The sequence below is a fragment of the Phalacrocorax aristotelis genome, chromosome 5, assembly GCF_949628215.1.
Source record: "Phalacrocorax aristotelis chromosome 5, bGulAri2.1, whole genome shotgun sequence".
In the NCBI taxonomy this organism is placed as follows: domain Eukaryota; kingdom Metazoa; phylum Chordata; class Aves; order Suliformes; family Phalacrocoracidae; genus Phalacrocorax; species Phalacrocorax aristotelis.
In genome coordinates, this window is record NC_134280.1 from 43394663 (window position 1) to 43421053 (window position 26391).

Below are 26391 nucleotides of genomic sequence, written 5' to 3' on the forward strand. Positions count from 1 at the left end.
AATGAGGTTTCTTCTCCTAAAAGCCAGAGACAAAACATGGCTATGAATGTCACACACACTTCAGCATTCCAAAATAGTTTAAAAATCTTCACGCTGCTTTTGAAGAAAGGCACATGAGGCTGTCCCTGCAACCCCGCACCCCAGGCAGACCCTGTTTATGGGTAACATTTGGTTGCAATTACCCACTTGATGGAATGCAAAGCAACAATTTTTGTTACCAATGGGACTGGGAGAACAAACAGGACATTATTTACACATTAAAGAGAGTACTCACCCCGACACCACCACAAGGAAGTCTGACAAACATTGACGTTAGAGAACCTGTAGGAAAAAAAGCGTACTCAGTTAAGTCAAAAAGTCAAAGTTCACCAGATTTTGGTCCAATTTTATGGCAATGCTGCAAACTTTCTGAACACAGTAACAGACCAGAGTTTTCTTGCAATTTTCAGAAAACACACAGCCAACCCTGTTACATTAAAACACATACATACACAATATAGACACTTAGTCTTGTTCAAAAGCCCTTCCAATATACAAGCCTTCTACAAATCACTTTTTTTTATGCAAGGTTTGTGTGCTGTCCTGCATTTCAAGCAGTAATGCTGACTATAAATGATTGAGACGTTACCAACAACTGCTCAGCGTGTCTTCTCAGATGAATGTTTTAACCCCTTTCAACTGAAGGAGAATAGGAAATCATAAAAGCACCCCAATTATCAGTCATCTGCTCAGTTACTAGGAGACTTTGAAGTGCATGAGCTTCATAAAAGACAAAGACAAAAAAATAAACTGGCGGTGAGCAAACAGAACATGTGTTTTGACTGAAAGAGCAAACCCAACATTAAGAATTTGAGAAAAATGGAGAAAACCATCTGTAGGGCTGATTTTGCATCTATAAGAATTCTAACATCACTTTCCAGGCTTGCATATGAGTAAATTCTCCTCCATTTAAAATTCTGCAGGTTTATAAACCATATAGTGAAAAAAGAACACGCCATCTCATCTCCGTCACCGCCCTGTGTGCATGACTTTTACACGTGTCTGCGCACCACAGGCAAACAGGGAGAAGGAAATCTGTGCATGCAGGCACTGCAAAAGATCTGGAGTATGTTGCCTGAGATTCATTTGCTTGAGATCTATTTCAAGTTAATGAAAGCTAACGGTGAAATAAACTGGGTTGAGTTCTTTTTCCCCCACCAAACCAAGTTTTTGCTCTGATCATGTCTATACTGAAAGAATAAATTCCCTTAAATGCTAACTACCAGCTTTGTAGAGCGTGAAGTAGCCATGACAGCAGAGAGACGTTGCTGAGGACCACGATGGTGTCAAACGCATTGTAGACAAATACGCTACCCCGTGACTGAAAGCGGAGTTAATGCATCTGTATTATTAATCTGAGTGCACAGCCAGATTCACTCTTTGATTAGCTCCACATGGAAGTTCTTAGATCATCCTACCTTGGACCTCCTGTCACATCTTTCACTGCTAATGCACCCATTATTTTGATATTTATCTTCTTGACAACAATTTATGATTGCCCTCCGCAAATTAAAAACAGCCTTATTTGCCTACGTTTAAACTTCTTCAACAGGTTCCAAAGCTTTACACTGTCAAACGAGAAATAGATTCATATTTTTCACCCTCAGACTTTTAAGGGCTTTAGTAACACTTCCAGGGGTAGAGTTGTGCAACCTGCCTTGCAGGCCACCACCTTCAAACCTGCCTGATAAAAAAGAGCAAAGCAGACCTCTGTGATGCTCAGGGTCCTCTGGGGAAAGTAATTTCAACATCAGGGGTGTGCTTCTGTTGCAAGTCTCTTCTATGTGTGTAAAGAAGGGCACCCTTTGAGAAAGTAGTAAGGCTAAGAAGTAACGAGCTACAGGACAATTGCAGAAGTAAAAGTAACCAGCAAAGCCACAATGACGCCTGCTTACAGTTCTGAAAGACCTGAACTATTTAGCCTCTTCCCGCTTTCTCCTAAAGAACTGACAGATGAAGGGACGTCCCCCTTATCGTTTGCAGAAGCTTAAAAAGAAACATCTCATGTTTTCATCCCCCAGCTTTACCAGCTCTTCCTTTTAGGCTGAGGTGTCTCATGCTTTTTCTTCCTTATAGACATATCAAAGGCAAAGAGTTTACACAGAGTCAGCCACCCCATTGCAGTCGTACACATGTCAAAACATTTATATCTAACTAACTCACATTTGCATATGTGAGCCTCACACGGAAGCTTTGGTCTCAGACTTCAAACCTGCTGCACATTTACCCTCTAACATATTTAAAAGAACCCCACAAAGCTGTTTTGTAGATTTTAAAAGCCTTTTCAACAGGAGAGGATGGATGAAGAAGGGGCTCCTTACAGGCTTACTCACCTCTATACACAAATGTGCACACCCAGCTTTTTCAGGGAGGTTTTCCCAATGCATCAGTGGCTTTTACCCTTGCTTAGGTCCAGCACTGTAGAAGCCATCAAGTTAAATGGGTTTTAGGGTGAGCATTGCCCTTCCTGCCCTGCTACCAAAGGAGAACTTCTCCCTTGGTGTTATGCAGACATCCCAGCCAGGCTCACTCTTCTTGTCATTTTGGCTTGCCGTGGTGTGCCTCTGGACTCACGGCTGTTGAGTCATCAACTTATTTCCTCCTGCCTGGTGGGATGACTGGCAGCCATGCTGAATGGTGAAGCTTGGCCAAGCTTGGTGCTTGGCACAAGTGTCAGTGCCAGCTGTGGCCCAGGCACAGCTCCACATGCAATGGGAGGACAGCTGGGCAGTGGGAACAGGCAGTCCTCTGCTGTCTGGGCAAAGGTGGTCATGCAAGCTGGCAGAGAGTTCCACTGCTAGTAGCTCCAGGCTAAAATGGTGCCAAGTGGGTTTAGGAACCAGAGTCTGAGCTCAGCTAAGAGCTACTGGAAAGCCCTTCCCACTGGAGACCCTGGGGACCTGACCTCCCACCTACAGCTGCAGCCTCAGAAAGTTAAAAAAAGAGATGCTTGGTAGTGTTTTGGGGGATGGCCAGAGCCCCAGGTGTAGCCCCAACCAAGCTCCAGTCTAACATCCACCATCAGGTTAGTCTTAGTACTGATTTGTCGTATTGCTCCTTGAGAACTTGGTCATCTTTGCAAATTACACCCAAATAGGTAACCTTCTGTACTGAAATGCCTGCAGATATCAGAATTGTTTCTCTTCACTAGAGGAATAAAATTCATGGCTACAGAAAAGACATGGGGAGACAAAGCAAAACTATGGAAGTACTCACAGGCCGAGCAAGAGTTTCTCCTCCCTCAGGTTCTCTAGACAAAACATCAGGAATTGTTCAGCAAAACCTGGGTACCCCCAAATCCAATACTAACCAAATAAACTGTATCTCCAAATGTATCTGTGGAACTATTGTTACAGATTGTGCCAAGAATCAAAGAGGGAACAGAAAAGTATCTCAAAAGCATCTGACATTTGAATGAGCAGGCAGCACGCAGTGTTATCACAGCCTACCCTAAAAATATATCTTGCAATGGGTATCTCCTAAAGGAGAGGGGTTAGGGTGACTCACTGCCTGTTCAGCCCCCCACGCAGATGATGACCACTGCCAGAGGCAGGGTGCTAGCCCTGCCTGGTCCAGGCTGGTGAAGCCAATGGATCAGATGCCGAAGGACCGCCTGGATCCCACTGCAGCACAACATCAGGCCACGTCTTTACACACCTTCAGCACTACGGGTCAAGAGTTTGCAGAGAAATCAGTCAGCATGAAGGTGGTGCAACTGGAAACAAGGAGCCTTCTCAGACCTACCAGGAAAGATTTACACGCTGTTTCTTTGGACTGGTGGATATGCTTCACACAAGGCGAGAGTTTTACACTTCCAAGGATATGACATCATAAATTCTTTAAACTCTACATACTAATTGTGCTATCATTCAGCCAGAGGTGTCTACTTTTCATTTCTCTGGGTTTTAAAGAGGTGGTAAGTTAGCTATAAATACAGTGCTAATTGCATGTTTAAACAACTGGCTAATAGCTTTCCTCTTTGGGGATCTAATGTACATACTGAATATGTTGCAACATCTTTCCAGCTCTTTTGCTGCGACTACTACATCATGCAGGCCATCAAGTTAATCCTCTTTTTATATCATCCAAAGTCAAGCTAATCCCAAAATAAACTTTCTCAACTTCTAGGTTCCAGAACTGTCCTTTTATTGATCCCTATGTGAGAACTTCCCAAACTTCACCTCCAGCCTATCACCTACTGCTGCAAAAAGGCACAAAGTAAAGGGAGGTGGTTGTGCCTCCACAGAGGTAAGGTGCTAAAATCAGTGTGATTCAGTCGCTGGGGGGAGGGGTGGGTTGGTTAACAACCACCCCCTAGTTTTTTTGCAGGGAAAATGTCTGTATTATATGGCAGATGCAGGCTTATTTCAGGAAGATCCTGTCTCCAGTGAAAGGGATAAACAATCTTACTCCAAATTAAACAAATGTAAGACTATTTAAGAGGCCCCCGCATCTTTCTTGCAGATTATCCATACAAAACTGACAGCTATTTGCTGATGTCTATGCAGCTGGTTGGTGCTGCAGATCCAGGTCCATAACAGGGTGTTCCAGTTCCTACCTAGCAATGGATAGCTTTCTAACATGCAGAGAAGAGTGTCCAAGGATAAAATAGACTCTGAAGTATCCTTCCTCCTCAGAGAGGGTCCTCTTAGGTTTTGAAGACATCAAAGAAAGGAAGTTACAGCTACCTAGGGTTTGGGGAACTACCTGAAGAAAGGGAAATATATCTTGTACCTTTCTCAAGCGGATATTGAACTGAGGTGGGAAGAATCCTCTTGGGCCTAGAGCTGAGCATGGACGGAGCCCCAGGTCCCACCTTTCATAATGCTACGGCTAAGTGTTTGACAGGGTCAGGGCTGAGGACAGTAGTGGAAGTGCTGAAGGTCAGAAAGGGGACACCCACCCCCCCACCCCCGAGGAAACAATACCTAGAAGTTTCTTGCTGTCCAGTTTCTGTCTGTTCAGAGGGTTTGTGCCGTACAGCAGCGTATGGGCTTCCGAGTGAACTGTCTGCAGCTCTTCTAGAGTTGCTTTTCTTCCACGAATGCACTAAAAGAGGAAAGAAAATGAGTGATGAAATCACTGATTAACTGCTTAACTCTCATTAAAGAGCTTTTCTTTTTCCTTAGCAAACCATAAAGACAGTGAGCAAAAGCTTAAAGGGGTTCTTATGTGAAAAAATGCATTGTACAACAGATTTTGGTTTAATCTGTTATTCCAAATATTAGGTTGACATATAAAATTATCTTTAGATTTTTTTTGTGTTTTAAAAATGTTACTGCTGAGCATTTGCTAACTTAGACAGGTATTGCTTGACTACTGAATATTCAAGATTTCAGTTATAAGCTATCTCCCCTAAAAACCCCAGACACACCCCCTCCATGACTATTAAGCTAACCTAAAAAAATTCTCAAAAGCCACTGCTTTCCGGACTGAACCTTCGAGTAATTAAGAGTCAGTTACAAACTTTCTGCTTAAAATTCATCTCAGAAATCTCATAAGATTATATGGTTGGAAATTGTTTTCTTATATGACGATGGACGTTGAGCTGGAAGTACTGTACCAAATATGCTCACCCCTACTTTTGTTGCCAGCTGAAACCCAGAAGGGCAGGTGCACACAGAAGTCAAAAACCTGGCTTCACTACAGATCATGGCAAACCTTTCACTGATTTCAGCAGGTCCCAACTTCACATTTTACAAACTCGGGATCTTTACCCGTTTTTTGTCACAGGTGTCCAGCATACCTTTGGAGCTTATCTATTGTTGCCATCACCCATTTGCAACAGAAAATATTTTTGTAAGTACAAAGTCCTACTTGGAGATGCTAAATTTTGGGCATACAAGGACCATGCCGTGGCCTCTTGCACAGGAGTGAATGCTCCCCAGCAGGCAGACGGTGCCACAGGCATATCAGATATACCAGAGAAGGCAAACAGCTCCCAGCAGTGGAAAAAAACACTGCATCTTTTTAACTGGGAGCTTGAGACTGCCTCCAAAATGTTGGCAGGGGAAATACGCAGTGAGTCAAGAAAGTGCTGAGGTTGGGTGGCCATGAGAGAGTGGAAAGAGTTATTTAGAAATAAGGATTACTTTGCTTCAGAAACACGTGTGCACTCCCCTCCAAAACAAAACAAGTAGTATTTTATATGGCTTAGAATTACTTCACAATTTTTTTGTCATGATTTAGGCTAAAATACTTTAAAAGGAATTGTCATTTTGGGGGTTTGTTTCCTATAGAAGGAACAACAGGACTATTCATCTCTGCAATAGTAATACTAAAATATAAATAGTTAACAGCAAAATACTGTAAAGTTCTGTAAGCCTCTTATAGAGGTCCCAGGGTCACCAAAGACGTGAGCCTCAGCAACGAACATCCTGCTGCGCAGCCCATGCAGGAATGCATGCACCTCCTGCTCAGCCTTAACCCTGGCTTTGTTGAAGCCAGTTGCCTTTTTAAGACTTCCATGTTCCTGGAGAAGCAGAGTTTCTAATGAGAACAACAACAACAAAAAGGATATCTTAAAGGAAAAGACGGGTGAAAAAAGAAATCACACTCCTAATAAGAACAGACTTCCAAATGGACTTTTCAGACAATAGACTTTTCAGAACAAGTTTTGTTCTGAAGAGGTCAAACTGCGCCACTCACTCCTGAGAGCTGCTGCCACTCAGAAAGCACTGCTGTGTGCCGCTTACTTTGCAGGAAAGTGCTAGGGACAAGATGCTTCAAAGGCATCGGCACTTCCATCCAAGCAGTGCCTGCTTTCATACCATGCCGCCATCTCAGGCTGCAGCCTAGCCCAGCCAGAGCATCCCCAGGTGCAGCACGCCAGGGGCACAGGGACTCCAGGAACCTCCACCTCTGAAGCACAGTCCACGAAACGACTCGAAGGACATTTTGGTCTCAAAACTTCAGCATAAGCTTCCATCACGTGTTGCAAAGTAGACAGGAAATCACTTTGTAAAACCATTTGAGGAATAAAGCAGCAGAAATCAAAGCACGGCAGGAGTGCTTGTGCACTCTGCCTCTCCTAATTTTGGCTTCTCTGCTCTCCAGTTCCTCTTTAATTTTCTCCGTGCTCTGCTCCACCACCTAGGTTTCCTGAGATTAATGATGAGGCAAAAATACAGCATCCCATTAAAGAGGCAATAATCACAAAAATGCTAGACCCAGAAGGGATGGAAATATCTGGTAAATCCCCCTTGAACTTTGATAGTCTTCCTTTTTTGTTCATGGTAAGCCTGCCTCAGTCCCCCCTTGCAGGCTTTTACAGTTTCCCTCTAACCCATATGCCAACTCTTTTCCTTTGAACAAACCGTACTGACCCATTTTCAGCTGCTATGTTTAGGGGATGTACAGAAATAGCATTTTGTTTTTCTTGGCATTATGTGAAGACACCAGGAGAATGGCAGCCCGTTGCAATAACGCGCCAACTCCTCCATGAATGCGAACAGCTTCGGCTCCGCAGGACAGGGAAGGGCTGCTCCTGCTTAAAGTAGGTGGCATTACCAACGCATTCAAGCTCCTTCACGTGACACCCATAACCGAATGGAAACTACAAGCAGACGGAGAACTTCCTTCTGTGTTGCAAGTAAAACACGTTCAAGGAAAAAGCTACTACTTACTGAAACAAATCTATATCATGAACATCACAGCAAGCATTGCCTAGTTAGAAGGGATTATTCTTGAGATGCTTTTGCACCTTTCTCATCTCCCAGCTCACACACCACAAGCTTTGTCCTTGGCTCTAACACAAAGACACCGAGAAAATGAATTAAATCCCCCCAAAATAAAGTTGGAGAACAAAACACACTCCTCACTCCTCTTTCCAGACCCATCATGACTTGTATCTCAGTCTATGGCTCAGCCTGCCATCCACACTCCTAATTTGAGCAGTTCCTTGCTTCCTAAGAGCTCTTAAGTCCTGATACTCTTATCTTTGAGGCTTTGCATTGCCTACAGAGCTTGCTTACTCCATATTACCTTCCCTCGCCCCTTGCCTAACCTTCTTCCTGGCTGCTAAACCCCAGCTTTCCAGCTCAGGCGTTGACTTCTTAACCCCAATGAACTAGTTGGCCCTTGACCCTGTTTCCTTCGTGCTCCTTTCTGCACAAAACCTCACCTTCGTACCGCCACACCATCTCTCCTCTCCCACTGCTTTATACACGTCCTTCTGCACTGTTCATCCATTTCCTTGGAGCCAGCTTTTCCTTCCCACTTTGAACAAAGATAAACCTCACTAGTCTGTTAGTTTGCATTTTATTCACCCTTTCACCCCATGATGTTTCAACAGGAGAGGGTATGAATCTTGAGCAAGCCAGATCTTGTCCCAACTACAGCCTCAAAAAAGGCCCCAAAAGCCATGAAAACAGCTACAAAGCTTCCCTCCATGCCTTCCCAGGCATCACTGCCACTACCTCCACATGCCTGCGGTGCTTTGCGACGGGAAATCCTGGGCATGGAGTGGCCCTCCTGTGGCTTCACTGCCTGACCCATCCTGCACTCCAGCTGGCCACCTGCCTCATGCTGTGCCAGGAACACTGCAGACACGGTTCTGCTCTTACAGACAGCCCAGCCCTGGGTCTGGTTTTTCATGTCAGTCCTCTGCAGCTGCAATTAACCTTCAGGTAACAGTCCTCATGCTTCAAACAACGCAGGATTGCTGCCAAGATGTGCCTGGAGACGGACCCTAGTTGAGGAACTCATTCTTCCCCATCCTGGTTGAGCAGCCCAGGGATTTGATTACCTCCGAGACACACAGCAAAACCTATCGATTTCCTCACACTCTTGATGAAGGCTGGGAGGATTACACTATACTGTGATTGCAGGTTTTCATCTGGGGGGCAGAGTCTTTTATTGAGATTGCCTCAATTAGTATAATTGTTGCTTTTAAATTCTGAATGTACACCAGAGTAATTGCCATATTTTATAAAGCTAACTTAATTAAACAAGCAATACTCTAAACCGCAGCTGTCGTTAAGTTTGGACAACTGCTTTCACTCCAAAGGGTCATCTTTAAACTCATGCGACTCTGCCAGACTCTTACCTATCACACCACAAATCTGGTGCACATTTTCCCCTCAGCTGGACATAAAACTGCTTTTGGACAACTTTAGCATATACGTATCTGTTTCACTGCTGAAAAATGACAGGTGGGGCAGCAATGTGGTTTTTTTCTGTTCTAAAAATATTCATGCCCCTTCTGGATCACTTCTATTGCCTCTGAGAGAAATGGTAGGAACTCAGCACTTGGCAGGTTGTCTAGGACCCTCTCGGCTGCCTGATGAAAATAGGTTTTCACTTAGTTCGTTTCTGAAATTTCAAAGCAAGCATTTGTTTGCATGCATGACAAAAATATTTATCTGTGAGCCCTTTTCTGGCTTGGGGCATGCATGCAACAGAAACACCAAAAGAACATTTTCAGAAGACAGACACTGAGAATTGTTTGACCTTGCATGAAAAAGCAGAGCTGGGATTTATTTTCAGTGTGCAGTTGTGGGGGGAACGAGAGCTGTTAAACTCCTCCTGGAAGAGGAGAGGGATCCAGCGGAGTCTTGTTTGATCCCACACAGTGTGTACGGGATTATTTACTATGCGGGGCGCTGTGGTTTTAATCTGTGTCAAGCAACTACTTGCAACCAACAGAATCAAACTATACCCACTCCTGGACCGCAGCAAAGGGCTATTAAGGAAGGGGAAATGAGAGGATAAGGAAATGTCAAAGTTCAAACTGTCCTTTTACAAATATATGTTGTAAGAAATGGATTAAACTACATAATGACAAACAATTTTCACATCAGGCCCTTGGGTTCACTTAACTGGTTCATAACATCTGAGGCACAGGACAACATACCAGCATCAGTGAAGACAAAAATGAGCATGCACAGAGGTGTCCATCAGCAAGACCAGCTAAAAAAAAATAATATAGAATAAAACAGGAGCTCAGCAAAAAAAATTAAGAGTACAACTTGGCATCTTTCTGAGCATTATAATCCAGGTGTTGCTGCTGACTTGCTGCAAACCTACTCCTAATTCTGAAAATATTCACCTCTTTCCGAGTGCTTGTAGGGCTGTTATGCAGATGGAGCAGTTATAATCCATAAAAAAATTGCAGATACATAGCAGGTTGCATTGGTGGTAAGTGTCACCATCTTCATATCAAGAGCTCCATTAAAGTTCGCACATCACACGTACGCTACTGTGGGTGGGGATAGAGGAAACAGCTCACGCATGGAGCTTTGGCATAGGCAACAGGGATTGAAAAAGTAATATAATTATTAAAAGTAATCATCATTATTAGGCCAGACTTCAAAATTCCTTTTAAATTGATCATGTAATGGATTATGTCCCACAGAATGAAGCTTTCTGCATGCCAAGTCTACAGCATTCCTGTCATTGTGATAAGGAGACAAGTCCAGCATCCCAGGCAATGCCAACAGCTCATGCCCATGCTCCAACCTAGCAGCAGAGATCACTCGTGTCTAAAAAGCTGTCCCCTTGCCATACAAGTGCACCTGATGTGGAGGTAATCTTCACTGAAGGAGAATCCTATATGGCTCTCCACTCTGCTCACTGATAGACAGGTTCCAACTGAGGAGCTTCAGAAGACTTTGAAGGGCAGGGAAGTGACCAAATGGCTTTGCAATGTGGAAGAGACTTACGTTGGTCGAGGACAGCAGAACATGAATGAGTGGCTCCAGAAAAAATTCTATCAAGAAGAGAAGAGTGAAGTGTGGAAGTAGGAAAGAGATGGGGAAACAGGGAAAGGTTGTGCCCATCAAGCCCATGAGAAAAGATAAGGCAAGGAAGGAAGGAAACTTTAACACAGGTCTGGGCAGGAGTAAGAGATGGTGGGGATAAAGGAAAGCTAACTAGAGAGAGAAGCCAGTGCAATTAAAGCAGCCAGTTATCCTGAAATGGCAGGCCAGACCTTGAAGAAAGCCATCAGAGAAGAAAACACTGGAATTAAGGCAGAAAGCCAACATCACCTATTTACTGTTCTCTGAAAAAAAGGAAGAGTCAAGATGAAGCCGAATGTCACCAGCGGTCAGAAGGGAAACACAGGTGGAAATCAGGTAAATACCAAGAACAACTCCAGTCGTGAGAGAAACCGAGAATACCAAATGAAGGAAAATAACGTGGCATCATACAATAAAGAACTTCACACACTACAGAACATCTGTAACACAAATCTAGGAGGCAAGGGAATTAGCACTGCACGATTTAACTCCTGCTTCTACACAGAGGAGCTAGACAGCAGTGGGGTACTTTTTTTTTTTGTCCCAAATAATAAACCCACAATTAAATTAAATGGGTCTCTGTAGACAGAAACAGGTTTGAAGCTCTTCCTTGCTCTCTTTAGGGATAAATAAGGGTACGACAGGGAACTTTAGCCAACGGCAATGCTGCCACCACGTGGATGTGTTTTCTGATTGCTCAGAAAATGCTTCCTAGCCAGAAGCTGACATAACTCATATACACTGTGTGATTCAGTTCCCTCAGATCCTCAGAGAACTAATGAACACACACTACCATTAATTTATCATCACTGCTATTAGTTATGAGAACTAATTATTAATCTCCATTATTAATCATTAGTCTCTTTATTTCAGTATCTAAGCTTTTAACTTAGTTTGCCTTGCTCTTAAAACACGTATGTCCAATGCAATTAATTTAACTTTTTAAGATGGAATAGTGCTTAGTTATAGCCTCCTACCCTCGCTCTTTTTACAGTATCCTCAATATAGGTTGAGCATTACTTATCAGAGTGTATTAAAAAAGTTATTAAACCACATAAATACAAACTTGTTGCTCAACAGCAACTCCAGTTATGACTGGAGTGGAGTGATAACAATCGACACTGTCACTTCATATATTGCTCTTATCTTTGGCTGCTTCAAAATCCAGCGCTTGGTAGGGACTTCCAGATTACAGGGAATAGGACAAAAAATTACAGAGCAGCTTCACTGCAACATTGGGCAAGAGCATTCTACAACATTTCTTGGCATTTCTAACAATCATCACAATGCAATGAAATCAGATCGCTAGAAAAGCACTCCTGACAGACACGCACACGCATGCATAAGCAGTCATCTAGGAATGCATTAAATTTAGGCCACATATGGCCAAACATTGCCAACAGCTGGAGCTATAAAAATCTCAAGCCAGAATGCACTATAAAGTTTGCACATCCAGGTAGCAATCAACAGCCTGAGCTGCAGGTTCGGTACATACGCTATCATCCAAACGCGAAATCAGCCCCCCAAATATGCTCATACTCCAGCAGTCAAATCAGCCAGACAAATCCAAATTCTCCCCTTCTCCCAGGCCCACCACCTCATCTTCCCCTTCACTGGTAGTTTTATTACCTCACACTTGCCACGGAGACCAGTCTCCTGGAGCCGGGACCAGATGCTCTGGATTCTCCCCGCATGCTCTGGATGGCTGTTTGTGTTTCCACAGGTACACTGGTGTTTCAGCATCAAGGTGTCATATACAAGGCCTGCAGCAGAGGTTAGACAATTGCTCTCAGTTAAAAAAATAACATAATTTTGCCAGATATATGGAAGAAAACCTCTTTCTTGTTTTACTATAGCACTTTATATTCAACCGAACACTTTGAGACAAAGGCAGTGTGTGTTTCATCCAGGGCCACAGAGCTCTAAGAAATGAAAATCCAAGATGCTGTTTTTGAGACAGCACCAAACCTGCAACAACCCCTTCCTCAAGAAATCCTCAATGGATATGGAAAATAAATCAGTCACCAACATCTCTGGAGGCTGAAGTTGTGACAGTGACAGAAGGAGGTGACAACTGAGAGCATCCGTATGAGCACAGAGGTGCCAGCAGAGGAACATGATCTAGGAGGGGACTGACCTAGCGTTTCCGCTAGGTACTTTTATAATTGTTGCTAAAATTACTCTAGGGCTTGGGATTAAAATCAGGGAGGAGTAAGTGGTTAGCAGGCACTATTTTTCATAAAATAGTTTGTGCTGATGTCTTTTGCATCAACATTATTTGACAACATGCTAATTAAGGCTATTAGCACACGCTTGGGCATAATTATTCAGCACAATATGCAGGTATTTAGCAGTGCTGTTTCATTTGAATGTGGGAGTCAGGCGGCTAAATCCCCTTGCATTACCAAGTATTTATGGCATGACAACAGCTTAGGAGACTTTGATTCATGCTCCAGAGTTGCCCGGGTACGTTTTTGGAAGGGGAGTTATGATTTCGTAGCCAATGTTCCACTGGAGGAAAACAGCAGGTCCTCCACAGCTATGCAGTCCTGGGGACAAAAGACCTTTTTTCACTTAAGCAAGAGACATATGCAAATGTTTAAATCTACCGTTCCTTTCAGCCAGAAAACAGAACAAAAGAGGTTGGATTCTTTTTTCCCCTAAGGAGTAAGGTTTCTTGCAAAAAATATCTGTCTGACAGCACAGTACAAACTTGCAAATCAGAAGTTTTGACGAGAATCCAAAGCCTTTGAGTTAGCAGCGAAGGCAGGAGCTATTCCCAGATCCTGACGTTAAAGGGTCTCAACTGCACCAGTATCGCTCCTCCGAACTCTCAGAAGAGCACACCTATGGCTGCAGCAGGCAGCACGACCACAGCTCAAGGAGCTTTCACGTACCTAGTTCAAGCAGCGATAAACAGCACAGTCTGCAACTGCACACAGTTCAAAGGGGCTTGTAAGAAACCAGACTCTGAGAACATACATGGATATGTAGCCTGGAGCTGAGTGCCATGCTGCTGCATGTACCCAAGCTTGGCTCAAGCTGCAATCACACCTTTTGACTTAGCATAGGCATGTTCTGCCACTGAAAAATTTGGCTTTCCCCTCTGACCGAACCCTAGCACTGACTTTTTCAGGTATTCAGCCTTAGGGGAGGTGCCTAGCATCTGGCAGTTCCTCACTTTGCTGTAGGGTGAGTGCAAAGGGAAAAAAAAAACCAAAACAACAGAACCCAAACCGCATTCAGTTCTAGGAACAGAACAGAGCACTGGTTAATCAACTGCCTTTGGGTTAGCCAAAGTTCAGTTAAATAAGATTGTGCTGCAAAGCTCTGTAGAGGTCTCCCATGTTGGATTCACAGCATCAAACTTCATTAGGAGCTGCTGGGCAAAGGCAGGAACCATAAATGTCACGCAAGAAGAAGATGTAGCCCAACGGCAAGGCTGGCGGTCCATGAGAACTCCCCAGTCTGAGTTCATTTAAACTAGCGCAAGGGCTGCAGTAACCTTGCCTCAGGTTAATTTATTTTTGAAGTAAACTCACCTTCAGGGGACATCATGCATTTAGACAAAGTATTTATTACCTAAAAGAACCTCATGTAGATGTCCTCCTAGACCATATGGGACTGCACCAGGTTTGGCTAAATCATTCATATTAAAGAAAGTAAAGTGTTTCTGCCTTCTCTGATTTCCAGACATACCTACAGGGACTACAACCCAGGCTTTATAGATTTACAGCCAAAAGTTGCATGCATATCTATTCAACATATATATATTCACAGTCAATAACTAGGCTAGAATTTAAATAAAAAGAAGTACAAGCAGCATGTCATTCATTGAATAGCTGTGGACCTGTCTGGCTGCAACCGGGATTCCTTCAGTCTGCGGGCACTCTGCTGTTGGCATCAGCAGGGCCAGGACTGCACCCTCTGAGGGCACTGACCTTACAGACCAAGGACTAGAAGATGGTGCAAAGTGAGGCTTTCAGGTAATGGCCAAAGAGAAGGGCAATGGGAAACCATGCTGCATGGAGCACAGGCAGGAGAGTGCATCAGAGAATTCACTAATGGAGATGGGAGAAGTAAAAGATAGGAACATGATGAACAAGAAGCTTGCACCTCATTTGCAAAGGACACTCTAACCTGGAGGTAAATCCGAGGCTAGCTCATGCCACACCTTCTTAAGTTTGTGGAGAAAAAACAAAACAAAACAAAAACCCACAAGCATTTTCAAGCAGTGTTTTTTAAGCAGCCTTTTCTTGCTCACCTCCTGGATTCCCAGATGATGCTAATACTGCTGCTCTAACATATCTTTTTGCTACTTGGGAGCTGGGCACAGCCGGACAGGAAATTATACTGACTGCACTGCAAAGTTGGAAAGGGTCTAAGACCATTTAAATAGTCGCTGTGTGAATCTGTATTGCAAGTTCTTTTTAAAGGGGGCTTTCCCCAAGTCTTTCAGCTTTAAATAGTAACTCCTGAAAAACTATCATGGTGCAACTCTAGGCCCATAGGTGAAGCAATGCCTAGCCAAATTAGAAGTCTCCGTTTTGTTCTCTATTTTGTACCTGGATAACCCTAAAGCCTGGTAGGGCAGAAGCCAAGACAGATCAAACCAAAGATAAATGCAAATGAAAAAACAGCTTTTTGCCTTATATTCTTCTGATCTTCCCTTATCTTCCTAGAGTGCAGCAGATCTGTCAGGTATCTCCCAGGTTTTCTGAAGGAAGTTTGGTGTCAGCTCAGAAGTAGGCAGGGCTATTTATCAGCTCATCCTACTTGGTGCCAGCTAAGAGAGCTGCACCAATGTGAGTGAGAACCCCAGCCACACAAAGCAGCACCTCCTCATCTGCATCTGCAAGCACTGGAAGCTACACGTGTTTAAAATACACGCGCACATGTAAAATGGGTTTTGGCAACTGAGCCTATTCAATGTAGGTAGACAAAGGGGTTAAAGAAAAGGTTTTTAGAAAAGGGAGTGGTAGGACGCCTACTTGTCTCTATTTGTTAATGGAGACTACAGTGGGGTTTATAGAATTTGGTTGATCTATAGTTTCTCCTTTCCCAATGACTCGATGATAACAGTAGTGTCTCAATGAAGTTGTTCTATGCTGTAATCACACATCACTCAACATCTCTCTTTTCTAAAAAGTAAACCACTGGAAAGAAGGGAACTGTTCCAAGTTCCTTCCTGTGGTTGGGGGCACTCAGATGAAGACACACACACACAAAGGAAACCTTGCAATTTAAGCTTAAAAGATGAAAACTACATTGGCCATTACAAGTTAAATTAAGTGGTACTGGAAGCAATACTCTTTAAGACATGAGAACAATCATTTTTAAAGGTCAGCACTAAAGCATAACCAACTCGCTTTTCTTGGCAGAACAAACATATGATTTGAGGTCAGATAATTGTATTGCTCTGCACAGGAGAGAATAAATGCCTTCATCAGAAATGAAAAATACTTTAATGCAGAACATCAGAATAATTTGTGGAACCATTTTTACAGGAGATCAGAGACTGGATAATTGGAGCTATGCAAATGAATGGCCTAACCTGAGAAGTCTTATCCAAGTGTGTAGAACAGTGCATGCAGAAGCATTCATTAAAGTCAAGGGGGCAAGTTCAAGGACTATCTGTCTTTTATATGCTAGTCGGAAGGAAAATTAAGCATCATCTTTGGGACATAAAACCAATTGCTTGAAGAAGTCAGGAAGGGCGCTATTTTCACTTTCATGTGGAGTAACGCACGTCATGTTTGAGAGGTGTATTATGTTGTTCTTTCCCTACACCTTTGAAGTCTCAGGTACCGGTCACTGATAGAGACAGAAAAATGAATTTTACATAAACCCCAGAATTTCCAGCTGTCTAGTCCTAACTCTGTCCAGAGAGAGCATCAGTGTTTTCTACATGTTATCTTGAACATGATGGTGATGAACAATTCCTTTGTCTGTTGGACAATAACTGATCTCTTAAGAGCCACATTTGTGTCTCGAGCAATTGTGGTTGGCTTCATTAGGGCCACTGAATGAAGTTTGTTTTTTCCAGCCCTCTCACAAAATGATCACAACAATTCAAATCTTAATTTCTCTGAAATCCAAAATGCATAGTCATGTTAGGATCAATCTCCAAAGCAGTCACATATCAAACAGATGGATTTTCCTAGCGAAAAAGAAGCCTGATGCACTTCAGCACTGCTTGCTTTGAAAAAATACCCAAGACGTTGATTTCCTACCTTTCAAAGAATAATTTAGTCCTCATGATTAAGCTTTTGTATCCACCTCCAAAAACACATTCTCCGACACACTGTGGACAACTTCAAGAAAGCATTAGCAATCTAACTCGCACACACACGCTCAACAGCTGAAATGCCTGCCTTGCCTTTCTGTGCTTGCCTGCCCATAGTAGTAGGCTGTTTTTTTCCTGCCACCACTAAGCAGATAGTGATGGTTAATTAAACCAGTCCCTCACCTTTTATGTGAGGTGGAGGACTAGTTATAGGACTAGTATAAAGGTCTCACCTTTTATGCTTTGCACCTTTATTAGTGCCAGTGAATGCCCAACACTTCCTCCCTTGACAGCATTTTATTGTATTTTTCCTCCTCCATTCACCTAGCATAAATGTAGAGAACTGCATGAGATAGAAGGCAATGGAAAAATCAAGCCCTTGGAATCTTAATGTGGATAAATGCTGTGAAAATGATATTTGACAACTGAAATACTCTAGCATTTTTCATATCATCACACTGGATTGTCCGGTGCTATATAAAAGCAATGTGAAATTCCACCTCTTATTTTAAGCCTCCTTTTTGTTTTTAAACCTTGCCTCCAAGGAAAATAAATCATAACATTTTAACAGTACCTTTTCAAACCAGCACAGTTCTCAAAATCTGCATTCCTGTAATTTTAAATGAAATTTAGAGGCACATATCTGAGTCAAACTTATACCCTCTGGTAGGAAGTGTTATTGTATGTCCAAAGTCTTGTGTATGATTGACAAGGCAACTTAAATATTGGAGGAGGAGAAAGGAAGAAGAAGAAGGAATGAATAATTTCTCAAAGTAGGGCCAGGCTTTTTTGTTTTTAAAGCACCAAGGTTTGGGTCTAAACGTCTTAGATGCTCAGGTTCCATCTGGTTTGGCCACGAGTGAGGGGACTACCCTTCTTCGTATCCTTAGCAAAAGCCAAAATCTAGAATAATCTTGCTATAACTGGTTGCATTAGAAATGCAGTTTTGCTGAAATTAAAGGTTTCGATATTAAAAACAAATAGAGGCTTAAAGGGCTGATTTGCAAAAATGGGATACCGCTTGGGTTTTTACAGAGCTGATCGCACATGCTTCCCACCCTGCAGCTAGCAGCTGAATACCAAAGTTATATTTAACATATCGCTATTGCTATGCCATCAGTGTCTGAAAATAAACCAATTCACAGTGCTGATTTTAATGATGCAAGAAGTGTGGGTTAAATAAGAATAAATGGTTACGTGAAAGAGAAGCAAAATCATGAGCTGCTCTTATTTGGGTGTTCTGGATTTTTTCCCCTTCCTTTTCCCAGGGCACACATCACATTGCAAAATGTTCATTCACAAAATAGAGCCTGACATTTGGGGAAGAAGGTGGACTTCAAAATAAGTCTGCCTAATCACCCAATGCAGGGCTTGAAAAGTTGCATGTAAATTAACTTGCATCTGTTACTAAGGCTACTGAATAGACAGAAAGGATTTTGGTGGAAAAAAAGCTGGTTGTCAGGATATAAGAAGAGCAATTATTTTTCACCTTTAATCTTTGTGTGGAGATTAATGCCTCTGTTTTGCGTTTCTGGTTTTCACTAGACAAATGCAGAATTGCACTCATAATTTTCCTTTGAGATGAAGGCCCAACAGGTAAGAAAACACTCTTCAGCCTGTTTCTGCCTGACAACTCGAAATAATCAACCCACCTCACTTTTCCTAATCTACAGGTACAGATTCCTGGGCAGAGATTGTGTCTCAGACCAAGGGGTAGGCTGGCACAGAGCCAGGGGAGGATAACTTATGGCATGAGATTGCTCAGGGACTGGAGAAGGTGCAAAAAATACAGCCAACAGATACTGCATTTGGCATGCTATCCTTTTTCAATAACATTGCCTCTCTCTGTCTTGCATCTAAATCAGCTTTGTCACAGCATATGACTTGTCTTTTTTTTCCTGGAGATACATAATTAAAGTACTGTGCTATGCTTCTATTGATTTTTACAGGTTGTTTTGTCTGGACTGTAGGGTGTCTGTCCCTCTTGGGAAGGAACAAGCAGGACAATAGGGCATAAGATGACGCAATCTTATCCTTGATGAAGACAGGATGTTATGAAGTCCCCAAATGCAGATGAGATGCAGACCCCAAACAGACGACTTTGCAGGGATAGGGCAGAAAATCACAAGGAAAGGCAAAATGGTAACCACAGCCCCACTGCTTCAGCCTCCAGTGCCCCAAAACATTACCTGTTGTGAACCTTGGCTTAGTGGGTGGCTCCTGTACAGACATCGGGAAGGTGGCTGAGGCAGGTGAGGACTGTGCACGAGACAGAGGCCGATGCCCTCCAAAGGAGACGGGCATGCCAGCTGCCTCCAGCGACGCCTGGTAGTTTCTTAGCTGGTGAATACGTTGCTGCTCCAACAGAAGGGCTTGCTGCAGGGAAAAAAAGCATGTAGTTGCTGGAAGTCTGTGTCTTTCCTAAAAATGTTTTTAAGAGTTTTTAAAGTTTGCAGGCTTTGTCTCCTTTCCCTGATAAATAAGCGGATACACCCATGTTCAGCAAATGAAGATGCACGTTTCTAGAGTGAAGTCAGGCAAGTGCAGTGTGTTCAAACTACAGTCCTGAAGCCGGTGTACGCTGGCAAGGTCATTAGCAGAGGCAGCACCATCCTCCCCTTGGGTCTGGCCATGTCCTCCTTCCCCTGTGCCTCTCCATGCTGCAGTGGTGTATTTAACAGTGCGACGCACCAGGCCAGGGAACGAGTCCAGCTCAACTGGGCCCCGGGCAAGAGAGGGAATTTTCAACCGATCTGGTTCTCTGCACAGCCACTCCATCAGCTAGACAGGCTCTTGGTCAGAAGGGATGGCTGTTCCAGCTTTCCATATTCCAACCACAACCTAACAACCTTCCTATTTCCTCCATTCCCTCTCCTCTTTGAGGCAAAATAATTGCAGAGGACATGATATTTTTAAGACTCCTCAGGTGTGACCATGTATCTAGGGCTAGGGCAGGGGGGCTGCACTTTCACAGGAGCAGTATCACTGTGGTCCCTCATGCAGCATGTTACATTTAATTTGTTTATTTATTTAACTGAGGCAATGAGGCTCAGATGTGACTGTATAAATCAAATAACACTTCGTACAAGCATGGTTGGCAATGGCATTGATCTTTGAAGGCAGCACTGTTATGAAGACAATGCTGCTCAATAAGGAACCAAGAAGGCATTCTCTGAGCAACAGCCAGAGACATTTGTGTGGGACAGGCGAGTCAGCTCCGCAGCGCTAGGAAGACGGTTGTGAACAGCCGAGATGCAAACAACTACAGGGAGCAACCAATTTGCACCTGATTCACAGACACCGTAATTGCAAACCTGGCACAAGTCTGCTTTCCCTAGCCAAGGGCTGTGGATTTACTCAGAGAGCTACACCCTGGCATGGCTACAGCAATCTGCTCTTGGCTGCAGATCCCGTGAGGGAGTTACGCACGGCTCTAGATACAGTCAGATGCCGAGTGCTAAGGGCTGCAAAGATGAGCAGAGCACTGATGCCAACCTTCTCACCTTCATTACTGCTTCCACAACAGAGAGACTGCCATATAATTGGGAAGATAATGCTATGCTACGTTGGTGTTTACCCTCTAAAAGTGAGCACAGCTGTGATCTCTGATCTCTGGTTCTGAAGAAGGAACGCCCCGCAATGAACCTCATCCTTCCTTCCCTTGTCTAGCCCTTCTCTGGGGCAGCCAATTTGTTTTAAAACATAAAATCCTCTGCTAGTGTTTAGTGGACAAAAATTGTAAGACACGCTTTGTCTTCCCAAAGAAACAAACAGAAAGTCGTTCAGTGGCTGCAAACACATTGACTGCGTTTTGTGCAGGTGATCCAGATTCTCCTCCCTGGGACTTCTGAGTTGACATGGTGACTACAGGGAAAGATGGCACTAATTTTACCTGCAGGTTTCTTTATGCAGCACATCCTCAAGGGCTGGTTCCCGCTAGCTTCTCCCCTTTAGAGTAGTATAAGGTGACTACCAAGACCAAACAATCTCCTATAAAGAATTAAGTCCCAAACTTGGTATTTTGTGAGCTCACCTGACGGAAGAGTAGCTCCTGCTCAGCCTGCCTCTGCCCAGACTCCAGCTCCTGCTGTGGCTCTACTTCCTCCTCATCACTCTCGATGGGTTCTTGCTTCACTTGCACCATGTTGGCCAGCCCTGGGGCCTCCTTTTGGCTTGTGACTCTGTCGCTGTATGGCTCCTCCAAAAGGGCTTGGTGCTCCCGTAACTCTTCTTCTGTCTCCTCAGGGTGGCTTTCATGCTGGCGAGCTGGTTCATTAGGTTTTGATATAATCTGAAAACAACCCAGAGGTTAACCGATAAATAAAATGTAACTCATCACAGGTAAAGTTCACTCTGTTCTCCTCAAAGAACCAGCTTTCATGAAAAGAGCAATTGTAAATTACAGGTTTTATCTTATAAACTAGGTCCAAGACAACTACTCAAGGGAAAGGTCAGGTCAACCTTGGCATTAAGCACTACGAAATCCTGTAGTAATGACAGCCCCTTCATTTTGCACTTGATTTCCCTCTCAAGAAATAAGAGCCTCTTGCGCCTGCACACCTATGGATGCTATGCCATTGACAAATCCACACAGGAGAAGCATAACCATCAATTAATTTGGCAATTAAATTCTGAAAAAGAGTAAGAGACACACGTACCCTCTAAGAGGGTTCCTACTACTTTGTTTGCCCAGCTTCTTCTTGAATCGCCCCCTGAATTTCAGCTGTAAAGTGAGACGCCATCTTAGAAAAATTCCTCCAAAACTTGCATTCTTATGTAGTTAGGAGGAAACAGAGGACACTCAACTTACAGCGTCTGGACAGAAGCAAACTCCAAGAGCAGCACCATTCTAACCAGATCTTCCTAACTAGAGGTAGTGAACTTCTCTGAAGGTAGCTGCTAAAACAAAGGGATCAATATAATTTTCACTATTATTCACACAGGCTCAGACTTTTTGAAAGTTCATTGGCGAGATAAAATTCACAGTTCTCCATCTCAGACTGCTTATAATTTTTATTTGGAACAAAAAAAGTGATCTGTTTTTAAATCTAGCAAAGGTAAATAAATCAATTTCCTTTCTTTGAAAGAGCTCAGGCTGTACCCATTTCATAGGCTTATAAACAAACTGCTGAACTTTGAAAGTTGTCAGGGCAGAGCTTTAATAAGGATTAGGTCATTGGTATGAAAAGCAATATTGATTTTAAATCTAATAAAGCTAAATCAAAACATGGTTCCTGACCACATGCAGTAGTGACTACTTAAAAGTAACTTGCTCTTTGAAGAACAGTGGCTCAAACCTGAAACTCAGCCTTTTTCCCTAAATGTAAGAAGAGAGGGTCTGCCATATAATTTAAGCAACCCTATACAAAGCAGATTTAGGCAGACAAAGGTAATATAAAGGATTAATTGCCTACGAGTATCACAGCAAGGACAGCAAGATGTGGCTCACAGCTACAGCAGAGGTCCTCAAATATCTGGGACTCAAAGCTTTTAAAAATGGAGTGTTGCAAGGACTGGGATGCAGGGCCATGGCTTTCCAGCACTTTGTGGATTACTGCATTTCAGATATCTTGATTCCTGAGAGGAGCAGAACATGCAGAAGGGCATTATCTTGCCTAGAAGTTTAAGGCAAGACCCTCTGCCGTTTACGCAGCCTCCCAGTAGAGATGGGGGGTACAGCCCATCCCTTTTAGTGACAGAAGCTGATCTTTTTGTACTGATCAACAACTGGCTGCTGTTGGCAAGAGGGTTTCAGTTTCTACGACCATCAACCGTCTTTGAGAGTCAACAGTTTCTTGGAAGAGATGGGACCCACCTGACTAAACAAGAAAAAAGTACCTCTGCCAGCAGTCTGGCCAAGCTGGTAGTCAGAGCTTTGAACTGGAAACAACGTGGGAGGGAGTGGTTCCTCAACCAGCAGCTAAGGAAGCTGGGGACAGGGTAGGCAGGCCAAGGGCCTGGGGTGGTGTGAGCAGAAAGGCCATGCCAATCAACAGAAAAAGAATTGATGTGGCATCCCTTTGAGCACATGCATGTAAAGAAGGAGGTGGCTGCAGAACAGCCATGGATGGGGAAGGTCTCAAGCCTGTCCTGGGGAATTGGCATGCTTGGGTACCCCTCTGAAATGCTGCTACACCAGCACACGCAGCATGGTGACCAAACAGGAGGATTAGAATTCTGTGTGCAGTTGCAAGGGCTTACCACACTCACCTCCTCGGGTGGAATAGCTCGCGTGACTGGAATGCTGTGATGGAGGGATACAGACTTTTTAGGAAGGACAAACTGGGAAGGTGAGATGGGGAAGTTGCCCTTTATGAAAGGGAGGAACAGGAATGCATGGAGCTTTGTGCCTTGGTATGGATCTGGACTCAATCAAGAGCTTAAATATCAAGATAAGTGGGCAGACCAAGATGAGGCCTCTTGTAGTGGGTAGACTGCTGTACACCTCCTGATAAGGTAGAGGTAGATGAGGTCGTCTTTAAACACCCAGAAGAAGCCTGACTTTCACAAGTCCTGCTCTCTGTGGGGGACTTTAACCACCCTGTTATCTGGTGGAAGGACAAGACAGCAGAGCTCAAGCAATCTAGGGGATTTGAGCACACTGATGATGAATTCCTGACAGAGGTGATCAAGATGCCAACAAGGAGGGTGCTCTCCTGGACCTGACACTTACAAACAAGGAAGGGCTATTTGGGGGTGTGGAAGTCACAGAGGCAGCATTGGCTGCAATGACCATGAGATGGTGGAGTTGAAGATCCGAACAGGAGGGAAGAGGGCAAAAAGCAGGACCACAGCCCTAGATTTCAGGAGAGCGGACTGTGGCCTTTTCAGGGATCTGCTTGGAAGAGTCCCATGGCATATAACCCTGGAGATCAGAGGGGTCCAGGAAAGCTGGCTGTCAGTTGAGGATTCTACAACCTCAAGAAAGATCCATCCCAACGAGTAAGAAATCAAGCACAGCCTGCAGAAGACCTGCATGGATGAGCAAGGAGCTCCTAACTGAACTCAAGATATAAATGGGTCATGTACAAGGGTTGGAGGCAGGACAGGTGACCCAAGACGAGCAGGCAGTTGCTATCTGAACTTGTATGGATGGTGTTAAGAAAGCCAAAGCCAACCTGGAGCTGAATCTGGCAAAGGATGTGAAGGGCATCAAGAAAGAACAGAGGAAGACTAGGGAAATCATGGGCCCACTGCTGAACAGGGGAAGGGACCTAGTGAAAAATGACACAGAAAAGGCCATGGCACTTAACGCCTTCTTTACTACTAAGACCTTCCTAGATTCTAGAATCCCAGACCCCTGAGGCCAGAGCGAAAGTCTGGAGCAAGGAAGACTTATGCTTCATGGAGGACCACCAGGTTTATGGACCACTTAAAAAAACCTACATAAGTCCATGGGGCCCTATGGGTTGCACTCACAGGTGACGGGACAAGAGGCAACAGGCACAAATTAAAACACATGAAATTCCTTCTGAAGACAAGAAAACATATTTTTTACTGTGAGGGTTGTTAAACACTTGAATAGGTTTGCCCAGAGAGGCTGTGGACTCTCTGTCCTTGGAGATATTCAAAACCCAATTGTATATGGTCCAGGGCACCCTGCTCTAGCTGATGCTGCTTAAGCAGGCACAGTGGACTAAATGATCTCATGAGGTTTCTGCCAACTTAAAAGATTCAGTGATCAAAACTTCTCAAGGATTTTTGTGAGGTACCTCCCACCCCTCTCTCCCCTCAGTTTCTTTACTTGTAATGCACATTGGATAACTAAATCACGTTAAGTTAAAGATAACTCTTCCATCAGTTTTCTTTAAGCTCTCTTAGGTTTGATGAACATAATCTATTTTAAAGATAATTAAATCATCATAAGCCATCTTCTCCTACCTTTTTTTTTTTCTGCCTGGATCAAAAGTCTCAAGCTTTGAACTTAATACCTTTTGAACTTATGAACCACGCAAGGTAATTGCTGGGAAAATAACTTACAATGTCATTGTCAAATCTAATGGAAATGAGAAACAGTGTAATTCCCTAGAAGTTTTAAATTATTCCAACTCCATAAAAATGTAAGAATTAAATGAAAAACACATGTGTAAAATGCTACAATGAGGGTTGAAAGATCAAGTGGTCAATGACAAGGTCATTTCAAACACTCAGTTTGCTCTCCTAATACATTCTTACAGGACAATTTTGCAAAGAAAGCACTTTGTTATGAACATATTCCATATAATACACAAGTATGTGTACCCCAGGCTCATTAAACTTCCTAAAAATCTTCCATTTTTGCAGTTTTATGAACATTTGCTCATGTAACTTAAGAAAGTCTGAGGTAATCGAAGTGCAAGGGAATGAATATAAAGTTAAGAGAGCATTGAAAATACTTACAAATATATTTGAAATAGTAAACAATTACATAATCCACCATAAATAATTTCTCCTTCCCTTAATTAGCTCTCTAGCTTCCTTTGCAATGAGGTTACTCCTCTATTTTCAAACACAGTTGCCTCTGGCTATCACATACTGCCACCATAAAACATTGTTAAAGGCACTGCCTCTCTAGCCTCGGACAGCTAACTATTTCAGTACAGAAGAAACTGTTCATCTCTAGGCACAAGCACTTTTAAAAGACTCGATACAGCTGGCAAGATTTCTTATCTACATCTTTGAAATACAAAGAACAGAAAGGAAAATAAAATCATAGCAATGTCATGGAAAAACAAAGAATTAATCATTTTTCTGTGGAATGCTTCATAAGGAAAAAAAGAGGCTGCATTTCTTTGCTAGTATAATTTCAGGTCTACCAGATATGATATATCTACTGCTTCATGATACCTTCTCTGTAGCGATATATTCTCAAGACATCAAAAACTTTGAAGATACTGCTAAAGAGGTTAGAAATATCTGTTTACTTGTCACAGAGTAATGAAGAGTCCCTAACAGAAAAATGCTTACAAAGCTCCTAGAAGAATATAATTAATGCACTTCTTCTTTAGGCAACAAGTGTCATCACAGGGACCCATCATGTTCTAACATGTGGCTGAAGAGCTCCTTAGAGCAGAAGCAGAGCTGATGAACTTCCACAGGAAACGATAACACAAGCCCTACTCTTCTGGCTATCGATATGACTCCTTCCACCTGAGGTACCCCTTACAGAGCAGGGATATCCTAATTAACTTTTATAGACCAAAAGCAGGAAGAGGTGATAAAAGGATGATGGGGGAGGCTGAGTTGGGCATAGGTCACGTAAGGAGTTGGCAGAGCTTTCTACAGCCTTCTGCAAGAGAAATTCCTCTTTTTTTTTTTTTTTTCTTTTTCCTGAAGTGATGAGACTGC

At 43.3% G+C, this 26391-nt stretch overlaps 1 protein-coding gene across 8 annotated transcripts in view; it reads right to left on the reverse strand.

Moving 5' to 3' along the window:
- Positions 1-26391, reverse strand: part of HDAC4 (histone deacetylase 4) — a 262455-nt gene that overhangs the window by 35617 nt on the left and 200447 nt on the right. For all 8 annotated transcript variants that reach the window (XM_075094174.1, XM_075094175.1, XM_075094177.1 and 5 more), the window contains 5 exons: positions 21098-21355; positions 19254-19440; positions 12408-12541; positions 4968-5088; positions 275-321 (listed from right to left, as the gene is read on the reverse strand). In XM_075094174.1, coding sequence (XP_074950275.1) covers positions 275-321; positions 4968-5088; positions 12408-12541; positions 19254-19440; positions 21098-21355 — 747 coding nt within the window. The remainder of the gene's footprint in view (positions 1-274; positions 322-4967; positions 5089-12407; positions 12542-19253; positions 19441-21097; positions 21356-26391) is intronic.